At 37.1% G+C, this 27,595-nt stretch overlaps 1 protein-coding gene across 1 annotated transcript in view; it reads left to right on the top strand.

The window, feature by feature from the left end:
* LOC150087239 (1-acyl-sn-glycerol-3-phosphate acyltransferase beta-like) overlaps positions 1–27,595 on the top strand; it is an 86,325-nt gene that overhangs the window by 12,092 nt on the left and 46,638 nt on the right. The window contains exons 2-3 of the mRNA XM_090372419.1: positions 7,336–7,472; positions 24,618–24,799. Coding sequence (XP_090228545.1) covers positions 7,336–7,472; positions 24,618–24,799 — 319 coding nt within the window. The remainder of the gene's footprint in view (positions 1–7,335; positions 7,473–24,617; positions 24,800–27,595) is intronic.

The raw sequence follows: 27,595 nt of genomic DNA on the forward strand, positions 1-27,595 counted from the left end.
GCATCAGCCAAAAAAAAAAAAAAAAAAAAAAACCCTTCCCATTTCACCCATCCGTTCACTCCAAATGTTTGATGTTTGTCTAGTTTTACCTTGAATTTATTTAAGCTGAGTGGTACTACACCCTGAGTGTAGTAGCGTACAGTTGATACATTACTCTGGGGTTACTGCTGCCCATATGCAGTACTTTACATTTGTCAATGTTAAATTTCAGTTGCCACCTCTCAGCCTATCTGCTCAACTTTTCTAGCTCCTGTTGCAGTGGTGTCATTACTGTCATTAACAACCCTGCCAACCTTCGTATCGTCTGCAAACTTAGACATTAAGCCTGATATACCTTCATCAGTATCATTAATAAATACAGAAAAAAAACAATGGACCCAACACTGAATCCTGGGGGACTCCACTAATAACATTAGTCCACAAAGAGCAGCGTCCATTGATTACCACTTTGTCTTCTCCCACTCAACCATCCCTTTATCCATAATGCTGTTATGGATAAAGGGATGGTTGAGTGGTTAATGCTTGCCCTTAATGAAGCATAATGGGAATGCTGGGAGGTGGTTTACCAAGATCATTAATACACGAGTTAGAATTAAAATAGGATGCTAGAGGTCAGCTTTTCCTGGTTGAAGTAGCAATAAAACTGTTTGGTTTTGCCAGAGGTGGGAACAGGGATGGGCATAAGTTTCAGCCAATAGCTTTGGCAAGAGACCAGAATGCTTGGCTACCATTTGGACAAGAACCAAGTTTTCTACTCTTAGTCTGTTCCAAAATGTAGTTTGGACTGATTAATAACTGCGTTACAATCGTTGCAAGCTTTGGTGTAAGCAGAAAACGAACGTGGAGATGTGGATACCAGCCAATTGATATGCAACATTCTTCTCTTGAACAGCCTTAGAACGTTTATTGGAAAACCAAGGTTTGGATAAAAGACTATATTTTAAGGTGGAGTGTGGAAAAAAGGATTAAAGGATTCCATCCCTACGAGAATAATTTCACTGATAATATCTGAGCAAATGTTGATATCGGAAGTTTTGAAACAGTAATCAAACCAATGAAAGAAGAAAATAAATCTCGCAGATCATCCCATTTTGCATTCTTGTAAGGCCAAACAATACTGGGTTGGGAATGGCAATGAGAGAAATGCTCCATTGGAGAAGAGACCATCACCAAATGGTGATCTGAAGTGCCTAGAGGACCACTCACCACGACCATGTACTTAGAAGGGTTGTTTGTAAGAAAAAGATCAAGCGTGTGGCTGTGTGGTTAGGGTTGTCTGGTATTCTGGTAGGTAAATGAACAATCTGTGCACGGTCATTAGTAATTGCAAAAGCCTCAGCATCTCAACCAAAGTCTGTACGACTAGAAAACAACCCAACTGGAAACGTGAACATTAAAATCACCAAGGAAAATTACCTCACTGTTAGGAAAGTTAGACTGGAGAAAGTGAAGTTTGAAAGAGAAGTCAGAGATTCCAAATTACTATCTCTGACAGGGAATATCAGAACGAACGTACCAACTTTTTGAAGCGAAAGGAATCATACAGCAATTAGTTTGGACAACTGAAATGATCAGTGGTTGAATCAACTGATAACTGAGGTTCTGTCAGAAAAAGTACATGGGGTTTGGCAGACTAATTGGAAATGGACATCATTGAGATTAGAGCTGAGACCACATATATTTCTGAAATGAATGAGGAAGTGTTTGGGAGGTTTATATCTTTTCGCAGATAACTTTGCTCTGTTAGTTTGACAATTGACACACCCATGACACAGCATGGGTTTGCTAAGGAAAAGTCTTGTGTGACAAATTTGATTGGATACTATGATGTGGTCACAAAGGAACTGGATGTAAAAAATAATTTTGATATCATATACTTGGATTTTAGGTAGGGAATTGTGCAGACAGGCTGCCAGGGCAGTCCATGGGATTTTGTCAGTGATATACAGGAACTTTTCTAGCAGGGATAAGGAGGTGATTATCCCATTGTACAGGGCTATGTTTAGATTGTACCTTGACTACTGTATACAAATCTGGAGGCCTTTAGGAAGGATGTAGGTCTGCTGGAATGGATGAAGAGAAGGGCAAGAAGTGGTGAAGGGACCAAAAGGGTGCTCTTACCAAGAAAGGTTTCAGGTTTGGTCTTTGAGGTTGTCACAGACATTCTCTCAGATATGCCAGACAAGCTGTACTTGCTACCTGGGAGTTTAAAACGCTGATGGAACTGATATTCAGGTGACATTGAAATCAAGGGAACCCAATTTCGGCGAAGTTCGGACGGTCTGTGACAGCCAAATTTTCTGCTTGTACCTTCACGATGGTGGGACTGTTAGTAATCCTGGGTATAAACTCAATGCACAAGCACACTGTGGGTGACCCCCCCAAGTGTGAACCAACGTAAGCAGGGGTCGAGGTGTGGTCCCACACCGCATGGAAGAAGAGCTGCCTCTCTGTGTTACCAGGCAATACTAGGTGGTAGATGATTCATCAACTGGTGTAATACCACCACTTTGCTTATTTGAGTCTTGGAGTGGTGGAACCCATGTTTAGTCTCCAGAGCTGAGTTCCGGTCAAACCTTCCCCATCTCTTCGCTCATGCAGTATGGCCGATGACTTTTGAGGTTATGATGAACATCATGGCGAGTTCCAATCTTCCTTACATTTCAAGGGCACAGCTCTAAAACGGTCATCGCAGGTCGGCAGCTAGTTAGTACACCGGACCAAACCTATTGGTAACTCTTTAGGAGGCTTCCGGACTGGAGGGAGTCCGAGTAGTATGTATGCAGAGGGGGGGGGTTGTCGAGGCCACGTTATGTCAAGTATCTGGATATATTCTTACCATGTGTACGCCATATCCAAAAATTTCATTACTTCATACAGCATGTCCCCCCCCCCCCCACTTTTTCTTACTGTTGAATACACCATGAATTTTCAAACTAATAGAGCAAGCTTATCTGTGAAAAGATCTAAACCTCCCCACTTCATAGTTCATTTCCCAAATATACAGGGTCTCAATTCTAATCTCAACGATGTCAATTTCCACTTGCAGTATGCCAAATCCCATGTACTTTTTCTGACAGAATCTGTTATCGGTTGATTCAATTACTGCTCATCTTAGTTGCCCAAACTATTCACTGTATGATTCCTTTTGCCTCAAAGGTGGTACTTGTGCATGTGTCCGTTCCGATATTCCCTGTCAGAAACTTGGTGACTTGGAATCTGCTCTTTTCGATCTTCATTGGCTTAAAATCTTTATACCTCATTGTGTCAAATTTGTCTGTTATGTCTACAGTTCTCCCAACTGCACTAATCACTTGAAGCTCTTTGACTTCCTCTCTTTGCAACTTGACTTTCTCCAGCCCAACTTTCCTAACAGTGAGGTAATTTTTCTTGGTGATTTTAATGTTAACAACTCCAGCTGGCTTCCGTTTTCTAGTCACACCGGCCCAGCTGGTCGAGATGCTGAGGCTTTTGCAATTACTAATGACCTTGCACAGATTGTTCATTTACCTACAAGAATACCGGACAATCCTAACCATACAGCCAACACGCTTGATGATCTTCTCACAAACGACTCTTCTAAGTACATGGTCGAAGTGAGTGGTCCTTTCGGCACCTCAGATCACGACTTGGTGATTGTCTTTTCTCCAATGGAGCCTTTATCTCGTGGCTATTCCCAACCTTGTATTGTTTGGCATTACAAGAATGCAAAATGGGATGACCTGCGAGATTTCTTTTCTTCTTTTCTTTGGTCGGATTACTGTTTCAAAACTTCTGATGTCAACGTTTGCTCAGATTGTGTCAGTGAAATTATTCTTGTAGGAATGGAATTTATTCCAAACTCCACTTTAAAATCTCGTACTTTATCTAAACCTTGGTTTTTCAATAAATGTGCTAAGGCTGTTCAAGAGAAGAACATTGCATATCGTAATTGGCTTGTTTCCAATTTTTCAGTTTCATTTTCTGCCTACACCAAAGCTTGCAACAATTGTAAAGCAGTTATTAATCAGTCCAAACTAGATTTTGAAAACAGGCTAAGAATAAAACTTGCTTCCTGCCCTAATGGTAGCCAAGCATTCTGGTCTCTTGCCAAAGCTATTGGCTGCAACTTTTGCCCATCTCAGCTCCCACCTCTGTCAAAACTAGATGGTTCTGTTGTCACTTCAGCCAAGAATAAAGCTGACCTGCTAGTATCCCATTTTCCTTCCAACTCCTATTAATGATCTTGGTAAAATACCTCCCACCATTCCCAACACACTCCATTCAATGCCTCCTGTGGTTTTCCATCAAAAGGATGTCAGAAGGATTTCGACGAATCTTGATGGTAAGAAAGCTCCAGGTCCTGATGGTATTTCTCCACTAGTTCTCAAAACCTGTGCTCCCGAACTTACTCCTGTTCTTCGCTGCCTTTTTTCACCTTCTTATTCTAAAGATGTTTTTTCTTCTGCTTGGAAATTTGCTCATATCCAGGCCAGTTCCTAAAAAGGCTGCAAATCCCTCCCATCCAATTATCGTCCCATTGCAATTACTTCTGCTCATTCTAAAGTAATGAAGAAATCAATTAACTGCCAACTCTTAAACTATCTAGAAACCTTCTGTCTGATCAACGATCGCCAGTATGGATTCCATCAATGTCGATCCACTGGTAATATTCTGGCTTACGTTACCCATTTATGGACAAATTCAATGGAAAGGTTCGGTGAAACACAAGTAGTTGCTCTTGACATCTCAAAGGCTTTCGATCGTGTTTGGCATAAACTTCTTCTAAACAGGCTTCCATCTTATGGTTTCTCAACTGTTTTTTGTAATTGATTATGTAGTTTTCTCTCCGATTGCTCACTGAGGATGATGGTAGATGGCTTTCTGTCTTCTAACTTCTCCACTAATGCTGGTGTCCCCCAAGGTTCAATTCTTTCCCCCACTGTTTTCCTCTTGTATATTAATGACATTCTTCCATTGACTGGAAATCCTATCTATACTTTTGTCAATAATAGGACATTGCATTCCACTTTCCATTTTCAGAAACCTTGCCCTGCTCAATCAGCTTCAACTTCTTGAATATTCGCTACCAATTCCTTAAATACTGATCTCCAGGTATTTCTTTAATGGGGTAAAGACAACTTAGTTGATTTTAATCCTTCTAAAACTCTGTCTTGTCTTATATCTCGCAAAAAGGATTCTTCTGCTCCTATGCTTATCTTTGGTGACACTGATTTCTAGGCAAAATAATCTCTTTTGGGGATTACCCTGACTTCTTTTAATCTCTCTTGGCATAAGCACATTAGTAATATTGCTTCCTCTGCATCTAGAAAAGTTACTTTTCTTCCAAATAGCTATTCACTCTGTACAAATTGAAAATCTTCCCTAACATGGAATATTGTTCCCACATCTGGGGGTGGTGCCCCCAAAACCTCTCCCAGGCTTCTAGATTCCATTCAGAAGAGGGCAGTTAGGTTAATTAATGACTCATCTCTAACAGTCTCTCCACTCGCTGTCTCATAGACGTAATGTTTCTGCTGCATGCCTTTTCTACAGATACTTCCATGGGCACTGTTCTTCTGAATTGTCTTCTATAATTCCTCCTCTTTCTTTGAAAACAGTCCGAACAGGTGCCGTCACCAGCCAACATCCATTTACTGTCCAACTTAAAAGTCACAGAACCAAATTTTCATCATCCTCGTTTATTTATTCATCTGCTGTTTTTTGGAACAACCTTCCTTCATGCGTATTTCCCGAAAATTAGTCTACAGAAGTTCAAGTGTAATGTCAACAAATATATTTTTTCGTCTTCTCAACCCAAGCATGGTACTAAGTTCTATAGGTTCTAATATCTCTCATGTTTGGGGTTTTCATAAAAAAAAAAAAAAGTTCTGCAAATTGCAGCATCTGGAGACTAGTCACCTGCAAGGAAATCTGATTAAGGTGTGTAATGCTTAATGGATTGAGTTTGGCATTTTTCCTCTTGTCCATACTGCACATATGAGGCAGTATAAATCCAAATCGGGGAAGGATGGTTGCATGATAGATGTAATGAAATTTGGCTTCAGGCAATGGGTGATTGTTTGGAAGTGGGTATTTTGAATAAATTCAAGGAAAAACTAGATAAATTAGCTTTCTTGTATCATTTGCCAGTGCTAATATTATTGCTATTACATTTTTAGGTTTGATCTTTGTTTAGTTGGTCTCTGGTATGTGATACAGAAATGTGCAGTATGTTTTGAAGGCATCTTAATAATTCAATTTTTTTTTTTGCTGTGTGTAGAGAAATTATTTGAAATTCCCAAAACAAACGTTTACTCCATTTGAGTAAGATATCATGTACATTTGAATTCAGATGCAAATCTGTAGATCAAGATAAAAGCCAGGTTCCCTACGTGTGTTCTAATTTATGTTCTAAATTGTTAAGAGAATGGTTACAAGGTTTGCATTTGTAGTTTCAGTTTGGAAAATGGAAATATCCAGATGTCCTGGTTATATGGAAAGGGCTGCAAGATATTGCTATTTCTGTTTGGATTAATTCCATAGTCAAAACATTCCATACAATATCCAAACTTGCCATCTGCTATTGGACAGTATCTCATTGTGAGAATAATAAGACCACGGCTTTCAGTCATCTGCTTCAGTGATTCCTTGCATCATTTTACACCCAGAATTAAATTATTGAATTTATCAAAAAAAAAAAATCTTGGCAACCTCTTAGGTTTAAGATTTTTATAGAATTTATTTGGAATGTTAACACTTTTTTTTCAGCCGGCTCCACCTAATTTGGAATCTCTCTCTCTCTCTCTCTCTCTCTCTCTCTCTCTCTCTCTCTCTCTCTCTCTCTCTGTTTAAAATGATCATTCTGTTCAAAGGCAATATCAGAATATAAAATTGTGGTAAAAGGCATTTGGACATTTTCTTAAACAAATGTTTTAAAAAATATATTTTGCAGTACGTCCTTAAAGGGGTATTTCCTGCTGCATTCACATTTTGATTTCTCCATCAGATTTGGGTAGTATCAGTGATGTGAAAGGTTTCATCAAAAGATATCTAATATGGAAACATGCAACCAGGGAAGGTGAAATTCAAATATTCTGGTGTATTGATTACAAAAACTCCAGATGTCAATCATAAAAGGAAACAATGAACAGAAATATTTTTTGTATTTAAATTGTAATATTATTAATTACAATAAAAATTTGTTCATATACAAAATTTCCAGATTTAAATTCAGCATGTTAAATAAAGCCTTTTTCTTTATAATATAATTATATCAGTAATAAAAAGTTTCAGTATTTAATGTTAGTTATTTCTTACTAATTTTACTGTTTCTTGACTAATATATTTATTTAGATATACATCATGGCTAGCTCAAAACATTGTAACTCGGATATTTGGGATACGTTGGGAAGTGAAAGATTTGGAGAAACATCTGCCTCCCAGTTCTTGTGTTATAGTCTGTAATCACCAAAGTGCATTGGATATTACTGGTAATATTTCATTGATACCCTAATATAATATAGGATTGGCCACAGGTCATGAGACTTATTTTTGTCAAAATTTATTTTTACCATGAATCATGTAGAAAATGAAAATAAAACTATTGAAAGGATAGAAATAGTGAAGTTACATAAAAAAAAAAATAAATATATATATATATTTGATAGTATGAACCAGAGCTACAATGCTCAATATGTTCTATGTTTGATATCAATATTTGTAAAAGAATAAGAGAAGTTTACCTCAGTATCATACATAGAACACTTCTGTATGATACGCTGCAGAAATTAAAACGAAAACAATTAAAAAATCGAAACTCTTACATTACGGTAAGATTACATTACAGTAATTACTTATTGTAATGTAAGATTTTTGATTTTTTAATTGTTTTCATTTTAATTTCGGGAGAGTGTCATACATTTTTTGTGCACACACAATAACATCTTTGGGGAAAATTTCATTCTTCGGTATGGTTTTTCTATTTAAAATTAAATATGGTGGCAACTTTCGACCATCAGCGGTGATGCATAGCATCACAGTGATACACTGCTTTTTGTAGCCCGTGCTTATAATCTTGATTTCTTTAGCACCTTTAGCATTGACTGTGTAATTTCGAGGCATATCGAAGAAGACTTGGGTTTCATCAGTATTTCCAATTTGACTAAACTCAGTTCCTTTTTTACCTTAATTTCATCACCTGTTGCTGAAAGTTAATCAGCTTCTGTTGATAGTCTGCAGGAATTTTTTGACAGATAGATGTTCGGTGCCTTAACTATAATCCACTATGATGCACGAGTCCGTCACATCAACCACGACTGCCTTTAAAAATTTTCTCTATTCAGAGGGACTTGGCAATTTCTCTGCCTTTCAATTGCATCGCTTGTCGAGTGATGGTAATCCTTTTGCGCGTGTCTCTGTTGCAAAACGTATCACAGCTTCATCGACTTGTGGAAATCTTCCTTTCTTTGGCCCTGTAAAGCACTTGGTTGTTGCTTTGCACGAAAATATGGAATTACGATCATTTCTCCAATGACGAACATTTACTTCACTAATGTCAAAATGTCGACCTGCAGCTCTATTTCCATGTTCTTTTGCATACTCGATAACTTTTCATTTCAATGCAGCTTCGTAGTGCAATCGTTTTGACATTTTAATGTGCAATAAGGGATCAAAATTAACGAAATACATTAACTCCACTTACGTACTTTCGAAGATACAAAAAAACTTCCTAGTTTTCACTGAGTGAGCTCCACTATAATGAAATAACGGTGGCTTCACATTTCAAAAGCACTTGAAATCACCCACGCCACTTTATTCTCCAATGGAATTGGAGAATGCGATAACAGTCAAACTTGGAGGCGGGGTTTCAACGTAAAAACCAAATGTGTGGTGCTGTGCAAAGCGCTGGAAAATTTGAAAAAACAAACAAACTGCGATTGTAAGATTCCATAGATTCTAAGACGCATCCCGTTTTTAGACGTTTATAGGGGGAAAAAAGTGTGTTTTAGAATTGAAGAAATACAGTATATTCGTTTGCTTTCTCCATTAGCTGCACTATTACGTGAAGGTGATCCCATAGTTGAGAATCCTGCCCTAAAGCCAGCTTGCTCTTGTCAGTTCTCGTCAAGTATTCTTTCTAACCTGTTAGTAGATGTGGGACAGCAAGCTAATTGGTCTATAATTTCCAATTTCTGATTTATCTCCTTTCTTATGCAGCAAAATTATGATTGCATTATTCTACTCCTTAGGTGTCACATCTTTCCTAATGTATTTTGTGAAGAGTTTTACAAGTTTCTGTGTCATGTCTCTTCCTCCCAGTTTTAACAACTCTACAGTAATTTCACTTCGCTGGGGCTTTCTTATTCTTCATTTTCTTCAATGCATGTTCTACTTCATCAAGAAGGATATCGGGTATGTTGTATGTGTTGCTAATTTGTGATCCATCTTCCCCACTGCTTGCATCATTTCCTCGCTCTTTATATAATTCTTTATAGTAGTCTTCTGCTATTTGAATTATGCCTTCTCTGCTATTTATAAGTACACCATCTCTATTCTTCAGTTTCAGTATCATTTATCTTTCTGTATTATTGCTCATGACTGCTAATTTAAGTCCTTTGTTTTCCCTTAATGCTTGTTCTACTTTTCTTGTGTTAAATCTTATGTCCTCTGAGTCTCTTTCTAATGGCTTTGCAAAACTCAGTACAGTAAACCCCCGCTATTCGCGGGGGTTACGTTCCTGAGAAATGCCATGAATACCGAAAACGCAAATACTGAGTTATGGCTCCCGTAGTAATAAAGGGGTTCCGTTCCAAAGTATGAAATATATAAGAAAAACTAGTCTAAAATTTTGTCTATGTATGTATTATATGTACCTTCATAATATGACTATGTACATAGTGAAATGCAAGCATATGGCATCGAAATGAGAATAAGAAACAATTTAATATTAAATGCGATATTTGTTAGAAATTTCAAACAAATCTTTCAAACCAGCGTCTTTGCTAGCTAAAAAACTTATCCCGCCAGTGCTATCACCAATTTTGCTAAAGTGTTGATAAAGGAGTTTTGCATTTTCATGAATGATGAGTGAATTTAACAGAATTTTATTTTGAGTTCGGTCTTCTATCCACAGATTTAAAGCTTTTTCCATTTTTTTTTCTAATTTAACATCACGAGTTACAGAGCAAATTTTTGAAGCAATTAGCGTGTTTTCACGGACACTACGGCGGATTTTTCCTTCCGATTTCTTGATTGATCATACCGTTGACTCATTGATTTTATAATGTTTTGCTACTGAGGAGACACTTTCACCATTAGAAATTTTGTCTAATAACTCAATTTTATTCGCTAATGTCATCACCTTTGATCTTTTCACATTTCCCTTGTTATTCGTAGAACTTGTCCACAATAAAGTCACTTTCTTCCGTTAACACACTCGAAAAAGTCTGTTTTACACCACAACGGTAGATTTATCACATTTGTAAGCATATCAATTTATAAATTGATAAATTTATTCAATTTATAAGCATATAAATTAAAAGCAAATGACGAACCTTTCCATGAGAATAAGAAACAATTTAATATTAAATGCGATATTCATAGCACATACTGAACAAGGATTAGCGAGAAACATCCAAGCTCGCGATTTTGTCACCCCTCTCCCCCCACCCGCTGAGCGCTGTTTTGACCGGGAAAGATAATTGTAGCCACGCCCATGTTTTTTTATGGCGGAAAATGTTCACGGCACTTTAAAATTCATATTTTTTCAGGTTTCATTTTATATTAAATCAGCGACCGCGAATAGTGGGGGTTTACTGTATACTCAATTTTGGCATCGCCCATGTTTATCTTGCTCTTCATTTGTCATCTTTGGTTCATCCTGACAAGTGTTTCTTGACTAATTTTTTTCTTCTTTGGATTTCTTTTTACCTATAGGTTTCTTGAGCTTTATCACTTTCAGAAAATTGTATTCCTCGTTGATATCTTGGTTTTGAAAGGTCTTCAGAAGCTCAAAGTTGTTCTTAAGTTCCAGTACATATTGCTTTTTCTCCTCTTCTGTTATCTCAAAAATCTTTGAATTATTTATTCGAGTCAGTTTTTTCCTTTCTTTTCTTACATCTGTATCAAGTGTGCATCTTTACCATTCTGTGATCACTTCCAGCATTTACCTTGTTCAGGATGGTAACATTGTTGTTACCATCCTGAACATTGGTGTACACGCAAGATATACTTGCGTGTACACCAATGCTAGGAGTTTAGTAAATAAATTTGATGAATTTGAGGTATTGCTCAAAACATCGAAGGCAGATATTGTTGGGATATCAGAGACGTGGTGTCACACAGATATAAGGGATGCAGAACTGCAATTTGGGGAGTACAACGTCTACAGAAAGGATAGACAGGATAGGAAGGGAGGAGGGGTTATGTTATTAGTTAAGAAACACATAAAAACCAAGGAAGTGAAGCCAGTCGACATCGCTGGACAGTGCAGTGTGGAGTCAGTTTGGTGTGACATAAACATTGGGAGATCAAAATTGAGAGTAGGAGTGTGCTATAGGCCTAATGACTCTGATGAGTATAATAAGGAACTGTACAGGGAAATAGAGTGGGCCAGTAAATCAGAGTGTCTTATAATGGGAGATTTTAATTTCCCAGATATTGACTGGAATTTGGGGGCTGGTTACTCACACACTAGCAGGACTTTTGTGGATTTATTGGATGATTGTTTTCTACATCAGCATGTTCGGGAGGCAACTAGAGGGAGTAATACTCTTGATTTGATTATCAGCAGTGATTCTTCATGCATTAAGAATCTGCAGATAAATGAACCACTAGGTGGCAGTGATCACAGTGTGCTGAAGTGGGATTTACTCAAAGAGGTAACTACCATTAGGGGTAAAGGGAAGGGTTATTGCTTCCGTAAAGGCGACTACGATGGACTGAGACAGTATTTAAATTCTATACAGTGGGACCAACTGATGATGTTACCAACAGCAAATTCAAAATGGGAAGCATTCAAAGAACTTATCTTGGAAGCTACTAGGCTTTACATACCAACTAAGAAATATTGTTCAAGGTTTAGGCCAAAATGGATGTCGGATGAACTAATGAGGCATATGGCAGAGAAGAAAAATGCATGGGATACATACAAATTAACACATGACACAGAAGCCTATGATAGATACAAGTTGATATGCAACCAAGTTACAAAGGAGGTTAGGCAGGCGAAGGCAGATTACGAGAAATCCTTGGCAAGGGATGCAAAGAAAAACAGCAAAGAGTTCTTTACTTATGTAAACTCTAGAAGGAAGGGGGTGAATCAGATTGGTCCACTTGATATTGATGGGTCAAGTGTTGATGATCCTGCTCAGGTAGCTAACAAACTAAATGAATATTTTGCATCGACATTCACACATGAGGAGTTATTCAGCGAGGGGAATGCCAGAGGTGTATTCAACTCTAGCAGTAAGCTACAGAATCTTGAAATAACTGGGAGTAAAGTGGAGGAGAAACTGTTGAAGATAAACACAAGAAAGGCACACGGGGTGGATGGGATCTATCCAGTTATATTAAAGGAGGCAGCAAAGGAAGTAAGCAAACCCTTAGCCATAATTATGAGAGCTTCCTTGGACTCAGGGGAGAGGTACCCATAGACTGGAAATGCGCAAATGTGACCCCAATTCACAAAGGAGGATCAAAGGCTGACACAAGTAATTATAGACCTGTGAGCTTAACTTCTGTTCCAGGAAAATTAATGGAGGCACTGGTTAAAGAAGCACTGCAGGATCATTTAGACAAGACTTCAGTTATAGCTCAGACACAGCATGGTTTTGTTAAGGGGAAGTCTTGCCTGACCAACTTGATTGGATACTATGATGCAGTCACAAAAGAACTGGATGCAGGGAATAACTTTGATATTATATACTTGGATCTTAGAAAGGCTTTTGATACTGTTGCACATGGAAGACTGCTACACAAATTGGAGCAGTGTGACATTGGAGGCAAATTTCTGCTATGGATAAAGGGGTGGTTGAGGGGGAGAAGACAGAGAGTGGTAATCAATGGACACTGCTCATCGTGGACTAATGTTATTAGTGGAGTCCCTCAGGGCTCAGTGTTGGGTCCATTATTGTTTTCTGTATTTATAAATGATATTGATGATGGTATATCGGGCTTAATGTCCAAGTTTGCAGACGGTACAAAGGTTGGCAGAGTTGTCAAGGACACTACTAACACTATGCTGCTGCAACAGGATCTGGAAAGGTTGAACAGATGGGCTGAGAGGCAAATGAAGTTTAACATTGACAAATGTAAAGTACTACATATGGGAAACAGCAACCCCAGAGCAACGTATCAACTCTGTGGTACTACACTGACAGTGGTAGAGAATGAAAGGGACTTGGGGGTGGTTGTGCAGGCAGATATGAAGTTCTCTGAGCAGTGCAGACGGGCTGCAAGAGTAGCTCATGGAGTATTGTCAATGATATACAGGAATTTTTCCAGCAGGGATAAGGAGGTGATTATTCCATTGTATAAGGCGATGGTCAGGCCACACCTAGAGTACTGTATACAGGTCTGGAGGCCTCATTTCAAGAAGGATGTAGAGCTGCTGGAACGAGTACAGAGAAGGGCAACAAGATTAGTGAATGGAACAAAGGGGTGCTCTTACGAAGAAAGGCTTAAGTTTTGCAAATTACAGTGTCTGGAGACTAGGCACCAGCGAGGTGATCTGATAGAGGTGTATAAAGCCTTGAATGGTTTAAGCATGCTCAATGCTGATGGGATTCTTCCTCTAGCTCAGAAAAATCACCTGAGAGGGCATAAATTCAAATTGAGGAAAGACAGATGTAGGATAGACGTGCGGAAATTTGCCTTTAGCCAGAGGGTGGTTGGTTGGTGGAACAGACTTCCATCCCTTGTGGTGGAGGTTGATAGCCTAAATAAGTTTAAGGCTCAGCTGGACAGGTATTTTGAACGAACAGAGGGATGAAGTGGAAGTGGGTTTTTTTTTTTTTTTTTTGGCTGATGCTGCATAAGCTTGCTTTCTTGCATCAAATGCCTCTACTAATGCTAATGCTAAAAATCCAAGGTATTGGATAGTGATACTTGTATGCCCACCACTGCATCTCAGAGGAGCATTTGGCAGACCTTTGTGGAATCTTGGGCTATACAGATCTGTTCTACCCATATCGGGAATTCCCTAGAGGATCTTACCCACCGTATAAGTGTGTCAATGCTGATAGCTTTATTCTTCCTTCCCAGCTGCATAGCCTGTCCAGCTGATTCCTACCCAGAAACGATATGCCAAAGCCAGTAGAACCTCTGGAATTCTTTAAGCATCACCTGAATTTCACTTCAGCCAATCAGAGTTCCAGAAATAGCTGTTCTTTGCCCAGAGATCATATCTTTTGGTTAATTTGATTTATTACTTAGTTCCAACTCAGATTTTACCAATAGAAGAACAGGCAATCCAAATAGTGCATACTATTTTGGAGAGGAGGGTTGAGGGAGTATGAATTCAGAATTTGACATAACATGACTGTTAAATAAGTTAATTATATATACTTCCCTTTTAGTTCTTTTGAATCTTGAACTCTGACATCTGCACACAGTTAGTGAATATGTAAATACATTGTGTAGGGCAGCGTTTCTCAAACTGTGTTCCGTGAGATGTGAACAAGTGTTCTGTGAAAAATCGTAATTAATAATTAAAAAAATAAAATAGATAATTTGCATATTTGTAGCATACACCACTTTTGTATCATTATAATATTTAACATTTTTTTTTTCAATTATTAATATACTGGCATAGATCGTGGAACACTTTATTTTGGTGGGCTTTGAATAGAGAAATATGCGTGGAGGTAGTGACACCTACGAAAAGGCAGAAATGTGGTGATCTAGTATGGCAAGTATGCCATTCCTGTGCTATTTAGCCTGGAGTACACGGATTGAACGAGAGGAGAGGAGGAAGCGAACCGATATCATAACTAAATTTACTTCCTTTTATAAATTTTTTTTTGATAATTATTAGTATTTCAAAATATTATTAAAATAAATGACCATGGATCTGTGGTTGAAAAAAAGAACTTTAAAACAAGAAGCAAACTACTTTTAGTAGTGCAACTGTAGTCAATGAAAACAAATGCAATACTGTCACACTTCAAAGTGAGGATGAAAAATCGCAGCGTTTTGTTTCCCAGAAATCCGAAGTGAAAAAACAGGAACCAACTAATAAAAGACCGAAATGAAAGTATAATGACAGTTATTCGAATTTCGCCTTTACATGTGTTGGAAATAAAGATGCTCCTGATGCACAGTGCACCATATGTAATGAAATATAAGCAACAGTTCTTCAGCTCTCGCTAAACTTGTTTCGTAAGTGTTCCGTGAATATGTTGTGAGATGAAAAATGCTCAGTGACTCAAAAAGTTTGGGAAACGCTGGTGTACGGTTTTTCAACGCAATTCCCATGCTTACATGGCTTGTGTACAACGACCTGTTGTCCATGGCATAATGGGACTATCACTGTATGTCATCTCTGTAGAAAACTCAAATGTTCAGGCGCTCTCTGTGTGTGAGTGACACTTTCATGTGCACAGTCGTGGAAATATTATAATATTAAGTATGGTAGTATTGTACAGGTAACCCTCATATAACAGGGTAGTTAGGTTCCTATAAAATCTCGTGTAGTGTGAAACCGTGTTATACCTGACTAAGTACTCGAGCCCGTCACCACCAAATACGGAGGATGCGGAAAGGTCAGGGAATGACTACCGCTTATCCCGGAGCAATATGGCCTTAGTTGCTAATGCTCCTAAAAACCAAATAACAACAACAGGACTAAGTACCAGTACAAAAAGGGGGGTTACATTCCAAAAGGTAACAAAAATAAACCATTTCAGATTTCATGTATCTTCCACTCTCTTTAAAAAATCGGTAATCTGGGTTTGTTTGCTTTTGCTTGATAGATCTTTGTGTAAATTTCATATGGAACTAAACATATTTGAAGCTCCCTTTTGAACTTTGGGCTCCTTTCAGTCGAAAAATCTGCATTCAAAAAATAAGATTCTAATTGCTTGGCTAACTTTATACATTCTCGTATGCTTTTTAGTGTAAAATTTGGAAGTTCAGAATTTTCATCTGCCATCCTCCAAATTGATTTGGTTTACCTCCGATGCCATTTCCACCAAATGTACTTCACTAGCCTCTTTTTCTACCAGTAATTCTTGAACATCTTCAGTAACCATATCCCTTTTTTTTTTTTTTTTTTTTTTTTTTTTTGTAGCAGCGCCAGCAACTAAGGCCACGTTGCTCTGTGTATATTGTCTATAACTGCTTGTGTTCCGAGGTCGATTTTCTGTTTTGTTGGACGAAAAACCAATGTTTCCAGGAGGAAAAACCATGCTACCATCACCTGAGACTGATTAACTTCGAAATCAGGTTTTTTCTTCACAGTGCGGGGGGGTGATGGCAATTCTATCAATTGGAGGGCTTCAGTAGTCGTATCATCAAAATCTTCCCTTCCAATGACTTACCCAAGTTCTACGTATATTGTCCCCTATACCCCAGCTCTCAGATCAACACAATTAGCAGATGCCCTTCAACTGCACAGGCTCTGATCCTACGTTGGAGAAAGAAGGCTGCTGTTCACCATCAAGATGGCCACCGGTAAAATTACAGAGCTGAACTTCTGGGATCACTGCTCTTGATGCATTCCTCCCCCTTATCTCCGGTCTTCTACACAGCTGCTAGCAAACCATAACAGGCTAGTACTAACTGGCAGATTCCTGCTAAAGCAAATGCTGCCCTCACTGCAAGTGATCAATGGTGACCTAGAAGAAGTGGTCAACAACAGTTAAAAAAAATACAGGAAGGGAATCCTCATCGAACTGAAAATGTAGAACTGTGCTTTGTTGCCTTCCAATAATCTGGATTTGTAACATATGTTTTTCTCACATATATATCTCTTTTGTAAATATGTATTGTAAACCCCTGGCACTGCCGTGACGGAACTAATTGTTTGTATATCATGCTGCAATTAAAGATTCTATTCTATATACTATCACACAGATTCTGTTTTCTACTGGTTCGACCAGATTTCCTGATTGAACTGACTCTGGCCGTACATTTTTCCAACACTAATTTAATGTTGACAGTTTTACTTCTTTGAGTGAGAAAGCCGATACAGTCCACAATCAAATGTTTCCATGCCTCCATCACTTCAGTAGATTCAGAATCAATTTTTTCCTAAATCCATTGTATCGATTTTCTGATGTAGTGGGTTTTAAAAGTAGATTAATGGCTGAATTAAAGTTATTAGGTGGTAGGAACATTACTTCAATGTTTGGATGACTTCTAATTACAGTGGATTCCGGTTATTTGGGCCACCGGTTAATCGGGACAGCTGTTTATTTGGGGCAAGCAAATCTTAAAAAACAGAAACCAACTGAGAAAATAGCCAAGGTTTATTTCGCTTAATTGGGACAGCATGCCGTTTAATTGGGGCAGGAGACCGCATTACTGGAGATTACCCTACGATTGTCTCCGACAGTACCACATGGTTTGGTAGAAATTCTGGAGGTCACAACCATAAAACAATAAAATCAATTAGCAGTCACCTGTTTATTGGGCTTTTCTGTTAGTGAAATCTATCATAAACAGACAGTAAACTCGATCTTACTGAATTTGCGATAATACTGACAGCTGGAATTCTGTGGGTTATTATGGTGAAATGTGATTACACTTCCATGAAATCTTCAATCATATAAAAAAATTAATTTTCAGATCTTCTCTTCATTCCTATTTTTAAAGCTTTAACTCGTTACTCCGTTCTCACTTGCGCGTGTTGTGTTACTTGCAATTTGTGTGTTCTTTGTTATTGATTGCTTATCTTTTTACTGTTTTTTTTTTTAAATTTTAACCCCCACCCACAAATGCCAGTGAACAGAAATGTCAACTAGTTCATATGTACATATTACAGTACGTATTAATTATTCAGATTATCATGTATATTCTTCCAATTTTCATGTATCATTTAATTTTTTAATTGGTAAGGTAATAAAGGGTAAATTTGTGCTTAATATATCTTTGCTTTTATAGCCTGTGGATAATATTCCTCCTATTTTCGCTAATAAGAATCGCTGTTTAATAGAATTAAAATTCAATTCACAAACGTGATCACAATGACCAGCGCTTACTGCACATCGTATAGTGAACGGTACTTTACTATGTTGAGTTTGTCATAACGTGATTTGATTGTACAGTGAACCAATTGTAAAGGGGGGGACATTGTATTTTTAACTATTTACGTGAAACTTCGGATAATTGGGGCAGCTGCTTAATCGGGCCGAAATGCACTAGTCCCAATGTGTCCCAAATAATCGGAATGGACTGTATTTTGGATGGCTTGGCATGTTATCAAATAGTAATAAAACTTTGAAATTTTGATTTTTTTCCCCAAGTTCAACAAGCACAGGTTTAATAGCACAGAAACTAACACAGGGATCTCCCAACAAAATAAAATACGGGGATTCACAAAAAAAGAATGGAAATGTTGAAAAATTACATCCAACATAATAGCAGGGGGTTTCTCCCATGCAAATGTTCAAAAATATGTTATGCACGGTTTTCTGCAATTCCCTAACCGTGTTAGAGCCGAAACCATGTTATATAAATACCATGTTGTGCGAGGATTGCCGCAATTTTTCAGTCGTGTTAGAGCAAAACCATGTTGCTGAAGTACCGTGTTATACGGGGTTGCCTGTATTGTGAATAATTTAAATTGATATTTGACTTTATCCTATCCAGAAAAAAAAAAAATCAGTTTTAGACTTTTTGCTTGTAATTTTTTTTTTTTTTTTTTTTTTTTTTTTTGCTGAAGCATAAAGTCTGTTTCCTTGAATCACTTGACTTTATGTTATCTGAGCCAAGGATGCAGCAGGCATGTTTTTGAACTTTCCTGAGAACCCCACAACTGCTTTGAGGTTGGGTGAGCAAAGTGGCCAAACAGTTGGAAAATATCAGGATAGTTTGAAATTGAGAAACATGTTGTGAATCAATGCACTGGCAAGCAGTATGAGATGGCCCTTTCTGGTCTTCATGCATTTCAGTATAGTTGTTCATACCACCAAGAGTTTATAGTCAAAGTAAGATTTTTCTGACAAAGTTCAGCAGTAAAACTACCATATAGTGACATGGAATGCAGTAGAATAGAACATTGTAACTAAAGTAGCTAGCTAATGCACTGGGAGAGAATCCCAATGGTGCCTTTACTCCCTTTCCCCTGGTGAGGGAGATGTGTCTGTCCCCCCCCCCTCAGTGCCTCCCACTCTCTTCTCCTGGTGGGGCCAGCCCCCCACATACTTTTCTGGGGGTGCCTTCCCTATAGCACCCATATTTCTGCCTCCCCCACTTCTAACTAAGCCAACAATCATGCATTCTGATATATTTCTTTGTACTTCAGCATTGTACTGTTTTGTAATTTTACTAATTATGGTTCTTCTGTTAGACTGCACAATTCCACTCCTCCACCCCCATTGGCTACTCACATCAACAAGCTATCTGCAGCCATAGGACTACCTGTGTCTGGATATTTTCTAGTTGTCAGACCATTCTTGCACTGGAGACTCTTTGTACGAGCACTCCAGTATGATGGCAGTGTTTGTAATGCTTCTGCTGATACATATAATTCAAATTATTATACCGTGCTGTTTGTCTATTCTCTTGCTGAATTTTGCACACAATTCCTTAGTATTTGAAAACTTTCTTTATATAGTGTGGTGTGGACATGTGACAGTCTCTGATGGATTGGTCAATTCCTTGGATTATGGGGATGTGTTTCAGAATTGGGGAGAATTTTTGGGTATCAAAGCATTAGCTCCTGCATCATCTGAGTAGCTCTCTCTCCCTAGGTGGTCACTAGGGCTTGCAAACCGGTTTAATAAAACCGGTTAATCGGTTTTCATATTGAGTTGTTAAAACCGAAACCGAGCTTCTAAAACCGGATTCGAATATTTTCTTAGTTAGCCCTCGAATATAGTTTTTTGTTACGCACATTTTCTTTTGTTTGTTCGTTTGTCTGGATCGTTCAACTGCTTTATGTTTTAAACATGTTTTTTTATTTTATTTTATGTTTAGGTACGAATCTCGTGGGCAAGTGGCCCAAAAGGCACGATGCAGGTGTATTCATTTACGACTGAGTGAGTCGGAGCGATAGCGTAAAAGAAAATGTTCAGCATTTCTCCGTTCCATCTATCTTGTTCACCAGGCAAGTTGTGGAATGCGCCTTATAGATGGTAACCCACTAGAAACAGATCCGCTGAATATTGCATCAAATTTCAATCGTAGAAAGTTTTTTGCTTCTTTATTCCTATTAAATTTGCGATCAAATGTTCTCCAAAAAGCAGCTTCACCAAATTTAGCTTTTATGTAATTTTGAAAATACAATAGATTTAATTGGGGGGGGAAAAATGCAAGTAAATAAATAAATAAAAAATTTCTTTCGTGAAAATTTTGAAACTTGCCTAGTTTAGACCCTTCATTCAGTGCTTGCGGAAGTGACGCACAGTATTGTGCCTTTTGTTATCTTCAATATTTTTATTTAAAATTGTCAGTGATATAAATTCCTACTAATTAATATTTATTACTCTTAATATGTCTAAGATGAAATCAAATGTATGGAATTATTTTGCTCGAAAAAGCAAAGATGAAGCACAATGTTCGAAATGTCAGAAGATAATGAAGTCGTCTGGAGGATCTACATCATCTTTGATGTTGCATTTAAAGAAAATGCATCAGATTGACATTAAACAAGATAACAGTGAACCTCCCGTAAAAATGGTAAGAACATTAGAAAACGTTATCGTTAAAAAATCTATGGAAGAAGAGATTTCAAAATTAGCTGCTTTAAATGAATTTTCTTTTAATTCAATTTCCAGGAGTGAGTTTATACAATCAAGCCTTCAGAGAAATAAATACGATAAATTACCACCAGCCTCAGTGAATGGAATTAAAAATATGGTTCTGAATTATTATAAAACTAAGAAAGAAGAACTCATTCAGCATTTCAAAAATTCATTGGTTTTGGGTGCACGGTATTCATTGACTCTAGACGAATATACGTCTATACAAGATAAAAGGTATATGAATATAAATGTGCATTCAAAAGACAATCATTGGTTGTTAGGTCTTATTGAGATTAATGGTTCACTTGATAGCAGAAGAACTAAGCAAATTGTGAATGAACACTTGAAGGAATTTGGTTTGAACTTGGATGAGGATATTGTTGCCTGCACCACCGATGGACCAGCAATGATGATTAAGTTTGGCAAGCAAATTACGCCTAATCATCAACAATGTATAGCCCATTGTATACATCTGTCAGTTATAGATGTACTTTATGAAAAAGCAATCAATTATGATGCCACAGTCTCTGAGTCTCCCAAAGACAATGAAAATAATGAGGAAATTAGTGATGATGAAGAAGTTGAAGGAAGCCAGCAAGGCATGCTTTATTAAACTGACTTTACCGGTGAGCTCATTTGTTTCTTTAATCCAGTGGCCAATATTGCACAAACTATTAATAAAGTCAGAAAAATTTGCAAGCTTTTTCGAAAATCGCCTACCAAAAATGACATATTACAAAATTTTGTTAAAGCAAAATTTAATGGGAAAGAATATAAAGTTATATTAGTTGCAAGATTAGATGGGATAGCACATTCTGTATGATTGAGAGATTTTTGAAATTGAAAAATTGCATTCCAAATGCTCTGTGTAGTACAGTCAACTTGAAGCTGTGTCTGACGATGACTGGAAAACACTTGAATTGCTATGTGAAACTTTGCGACCAGTTGAAATGATTCAGAAGGCTTCTATAACCTCAGAAGATACAGACTTACTTAAAGCAGAGTCTTCAATAGAATTTCTGCTTGCTAAGCTTGATACAGCAGTAAACCCATTTGCTTTAAAGTTTCACCAAAGCCTTTTGCAGCGTTACAGTGCAAGACGAAATTGCCAAACTGTGGCTTTGCTGAGCTATCTACACAACCCCAAAAAGTTTAGGAAAGAAGATTCAGGTTCAAGAACTTTTGATTTTCCAAGTAAGCAAGTTTTGAAAAAGTACGCTGAAGAGATTTATCAGAGATTATTTGCAAAACATACCGAAGGAATCTTAGCCTTGAATGAAGAAACTGAAAATAAACGAACTGTTCTTTTAGAAGAAAACAAAGACTCGTCTAGTTCCGATGTTGGAGATACATTCATGCGAGAATATGATATTGTAATAAAGAGATTAACTGAAGAGCCTTCAAAATATCCGAGTGAATTGGAAATCAGCAAAGAATTAAAAATTTTGGAGGCAACTAGCAGTAGAAGTGAAAAGCTGGAGAAAGTTTATAGAGCACTGCTGACCATTAAACCAACAAGTGTCCAATCTGAGAGAGTGTTTTCGATCACTGGTCTCTTTAACACAAAAATAAGGTCAAGTCTATCAGGAAAAATGCTTAATATACTGTGTTTTTTAAAGGATCATTTTCAGAAAAAAGCTGAGCAATAAATAGTAAAGTAATTTCCCCAGGCTGTTTTTTTTTTCACTTTATTTATTTATTATTATTATTATAGGGCTTATTATTTTTTTGTTTACTATACGAGAAGATAGTTTTTATTCAAAGAATATGAATACAATTTGTAATTTTGTATAATCTCAAGCTGGTTACTTTTTTGGAGCATTTTAATTTTTTTTACTATAAGAGGTGATAGATTTTGTTTAAAAGATTTGATTAAGATTTGTACAATCTACCCAAGATAAAATAAATACCTGTGTTATATGCTTTTAATTATTTTCCCTAAGTCTGAGAAAATCGGTTTTAAAACCGGTTTTAAGAGTAAACTTCGGTTAAACTCTGTTTTGAAATTTCTCGGTTTTATGCAAGCTCTAGTGGTCACATCTGCCATGGAATATAGCCAAAACACTTTCCATAAACATCGTTGTCATTGTGCACATCCGATTTTGCCAAAGGCAAGTTATTTTTCACTCCTTTCAGTGGTGTGGTAAGAAATCTGAACCGCCATTACTAAGGAATTGTTTGCTTTTGCTCAGATGATAGGCACGTGCATAGCTGTTTGATTACCAGTAGTGCTTGATTTCTTTCTCTGAGTATCATATTATATTTGTGTCTGTTCTGTGAATGTCTGTTTTTTTTCAGGCCATTTCACAGATATTTCAGCATTATTTTATATGTATACTTGTTGTTTACAGCATTAGTTTCTTTGGTATGACTCTTGGCACTTTTTTATTTAATTTTCACAGGTTAAGATTTTCTGCTGTAGTTGGAAATTAATAAGCTGTACTGGCCTTCAAGTAATGGAGACTGTTTGGAGGACTGTCTTCACTCTGTGGAAGGTCTTGTCACCTTCCTTAGTGTCTCTCTGCTGGGGAAAAAATTAGGGAAAGTCTTGTATTAGCAAAGGTTGTGTTTTTTTTTTTTCTCTTTGTTCGGCTACAGTGAATATTAAATATCTTGAGTTGCAACAAAGTAAAATATAGTAGTAACTCTGATTTTAACAAAGGTTCATTGTGAAATCTGAAGGGAAGGGCAATACACAATTCCTAATTTTGCAATACCATGGTAACTTTTTTTGTTTTTATGCATATACAGGATGGACCATGTGATGTGTGATCTAAACGTTGCAAACTGAACTAACATTGCAAAAAGTTGCAAACTAATATTTCGGAAGTGATGAAGCTCAGATGGCTCTTTTATAGTAGTCTCCTTGACACTATGTGCACAGATTCTAATGTTTCTGCAACTTTGCATGAAATTCTTGGATGGAAAGCACTGTGCCCCAGGGCATTGTTGTGATGCAAGTGATAATTCCCTGAGCCTACTTTTCCGGCTGCTTTCTCCAAACAGTATCATGAAATCATAATAGAACTGTTTTATAATATTTTATATTTGTCTTATTATTTAATCCTATGGGACAAATTTTCGATGAACAATGCCCTGAGAGTCAAAAAAATATATACAGTAAACATTCATGTTTATCATATTTTTCAAGATTGTTCTGAGAATAATCTTTAATTCTTTAAGAAATTAAAGGCAGATTGCACTCCATGCAAGTGCTCATTATTTCACCAGTATCCAGTTCTTGATATACCTAAGCTCTAATACTTTTTAACTTTTTTCATTGTATCCTAACTCTGAATACTGAAGCTTGCATTTACTAACTGTATGCCATAAGTTTTTCATTAAAAATTGTGTAATTTAAGGACTATTTTTTTATTATTATCAATTTTCCAAATATAAATGAATTTTGACATTTTAATTCTTTTAAAGTATGATAACTCTTGTTTCTTACTACCATTTACATCATTTATTAGTGATTTTAATAGTTTCACTGAGATGCCATCATAGTATAACACATTTGACTTAGATTCTTTAAAGTTTGCATAAAGTTAAAATTAATAATTGAAGATTTATTTTTGCCATTCTCCAGAATATGAAACAACCGCATATTAATACAATCTTTCATTCTACAAAAGAAATAATTGCTCAGTTCCAAATTGCTTTTGCTGTCAGTCATAGTTTTTTTATGGGGAATGTGCAGTGAGATTCTTCTCTCTTGTATCATTTCAGGAATGATGTGCTGTTGGCCTTTACTTCACCCTTGTGTCCCAGTCTTGAAAAGAGAACTGTTTTGGTCAGGGCCTTTCGGTTTATTCTGCTGGCTTGCTGGTTGCATCTTTGTTGATCGTGCCAACTCTCAGAGTGCCAGAGATACTCTAAACAGAAATGTTCAGCGAGCTAAAGACAAAAAGGTTACTGTTTTCTGTGTTTTGCAAGGCACTTTTCTAAACTAATTTTCTTGAACACCGTATGGAAACAAAATACAGGAAACCTCATTAACTTGATATGGAAGGAAATAAAGAACTTAGTTGTGAATTAAATTGGTTTGAATGATACGAAATTTCGCTTTAGTGTAAAAAAAAATTTCAAATATTATGTATATTATGGCATTACTGAATTTAAGCACTAAAAAAAATAAATAAATAAATAAATAAACAATGAAGGGTTAGTAAAAGAAACCAAAGACCATATTATTTTTAAAAGGAATTTCCAGTTATATCTGACTTTTATTTGAGAAATTAAAGGGGGAGGTGAATAAAAAAAAAAACATAGTGTAACTATTTTTATTGATTTAAGGTTCACTTTTGTTCCCCTTTGCCAGATGAAGAGTTAAGATATAGTATGCAATGTATGTTTGCAAAATTTTAACGTTTCATTTCTATCAGTATAATGATCTGGCATTAGTTAACTGTTATCATTGCAATGATCTGGCATTTTTTAACTGTTGGTATTGAAACAGTTATAAAGGTTTTGTTTTCCAACTAAATCAAGGCTGAAGAGGTAGTAGTAGTAGTGGCACGTGATGCAAGAAAGCAAGTGTAGGAGCTTATGCAGCATCAGCAAAAAAAAAAAAAAAAAAAAATCACACCATTCCCTCCAAATGCCTGTCCAGTTCCTCCTTAAATTTATTTAACCTATCAACTTCCACAACGACAGATGGAAGTTTGTTCCAGCAATTAACCACCCGCTGGCTAAAGGCAAATTTCCGCACATCTATTCTACATCTGTCCTTTCTTAATTTGAACTTATGTCCCCGTAGGTTCGTAATCTGAACAAGTGGAAGAATCCCATCAGAATTCAGCGTGCTCAACCCATTCAAGGCCTTATACACCTCAATCAGATCACCGCGCAGGTGCCTAGTCTCCAGCCACTGCAATTTGCAGAACTTAAGCCTCTCTTGGTAAGAGGATCCCTTCATTCCCCTCACCAATCGTGTTGCTCTTCTCTGTACACGCTCAAGCAAATCTACATCCTTCCTAAAATGAGGCCTCCAGACCTGTACGCAGTACTCAAGGCGTGGCCTGACCATTGCCTTATACAGAGGGACAATCACCTCCTTTTCCCTGCTAGCAAAATTCCTATATATCATTGACAAAACCCCATGACCTGCCCTAGCAGCCTGTCTGCATTGCTCAGAAAACTTCATATCTGACTGCACCATTACTCCCAGGTCTTTTTTATTTTCTACCACCTTAAGTGTAGTACCACACAGTTGGTACGTTTCTCTGGGGTTACTTCTACCCATATGCAGTACTTTGCATTTGTCAAGGTTAAACTTCAGTTGCCACTTCTTAGCCCATCTGCCCAAATTATCTAGATCCTGTTGCAGTAGCACACTGCCATGACTGTCATTAACAACCCTGCCAACCTTTGTGTCATCTGCAAACTTCGACATTAAGGCTGATATACCTTCATCAATATCATTGATAAATACACAAAACAACAGTGGACCCAACACCGAACCCTGTGGGACTCCACTAATAACATTAGTCCACGAAGAGCAGCACCCATTGATTACCACCCTCTGTCTTCTCCCACTTAACCATCCTTTTATCCATTGTACCAAACCTACTTACCCTTAGGTAAGTAGGTTTGGAGAGTGTTGGAATTCCCCAATCACCCTAATCAATCTTTAGTAAATATAACTTATGATAGAATTGCTATATTTCCTCTGTGTCAAACTCTTCATTCACTACTTGAATGAATAAGAAAAATCCTTTTGATGATTTAGTTATTGTGAAAGCTGCATGCACTAGAGTACTGTACATATCGTCAGAACATTTCTTATTGCTTATTTTACCAGGTAATCAGTTTACCAGGACAGAGTCCACGAGTGGACTCTGTCCTGGTAAACTGATTGCAAGATTTGGTACAGATTTTGATCAAGTAAATTACTATAAACAAATTAAACTCCATGTACATCAAGGGAAGCCTTGCCTGTGAGGACATTTGAGGATTAAAAAATGGAAAACAAGAAGTGAAAATACAAAAGAAAATTCGGCTTTAACTTGGGAAGTGAATTCTAAATATAAACATTAAGAAATTGACCAATGTTGACCACCATAATTGATAAGCAACTGTGGAAAGCAGAGGATACCTAAAGAAAACAATAGGGGAGAGAGAAAAAAAGTGTATAAAAGAATAGTTTTTTTTTGGCCAGAGGAAGTCAGTTTCTTTGTGACTGTTTTAATGCAACAATAAACATTCTCACAGTTGACATTGGGCTGTTCTTGAGAAGAAGGAATAACTTCATAAGTCACACATTGTAAGGCTAATAAATTAGAGAAGGAAGGGTGATAACACCGTGTGAAAAAGCATGAACATAAGATGTGCAGATGCTTTAAGTTCAGGTTTTATTGTGCAATTGGTGTGTTTGAACAATTATGCAGTAGTCCTTGGAACTTATCTTTAATGTGTTTAAGTTAATGTTAACAACTTTGGGTTATTGTTATTAAACTAATAAAATGAGATTGAGGTTTTCCTGTCAACTAATATTACTGAAGCTATTAAAGTAACAAATCTTAATTAAAATATATAGCCATATTTGAAAGCTTATATGGTCATTAGAAATTAATCAACTATTTGCATAAATTAAAGCATAGAAAACTACTCAAATCTCTCTCTCTCTCTCTCTCTCTCTCTCTCTCTCTCTCTCTCTCTCTCTCTCTCTCTCTCTCTCTCTCTCTCTCTCTCACTCATAAATAGGA

The sequence above is a fragment of the Mastigoproctus giganteus genome, chromosome 4 (genome assembly GCF_048544385.1).
Source record: "Mastigoproctus giganteus isolate SK-2022 chromosome 4, ASM4854438v1, whole genome shotgun sequence".
Classification (NCBI taxonomy): domain Eukaryota; kingdom Metazoa; phylum Arthropoda; class Arachnida; order Uropygi; family Thelyphonidae; genus Mastigoproctus; species Mastigoproctus giganteus.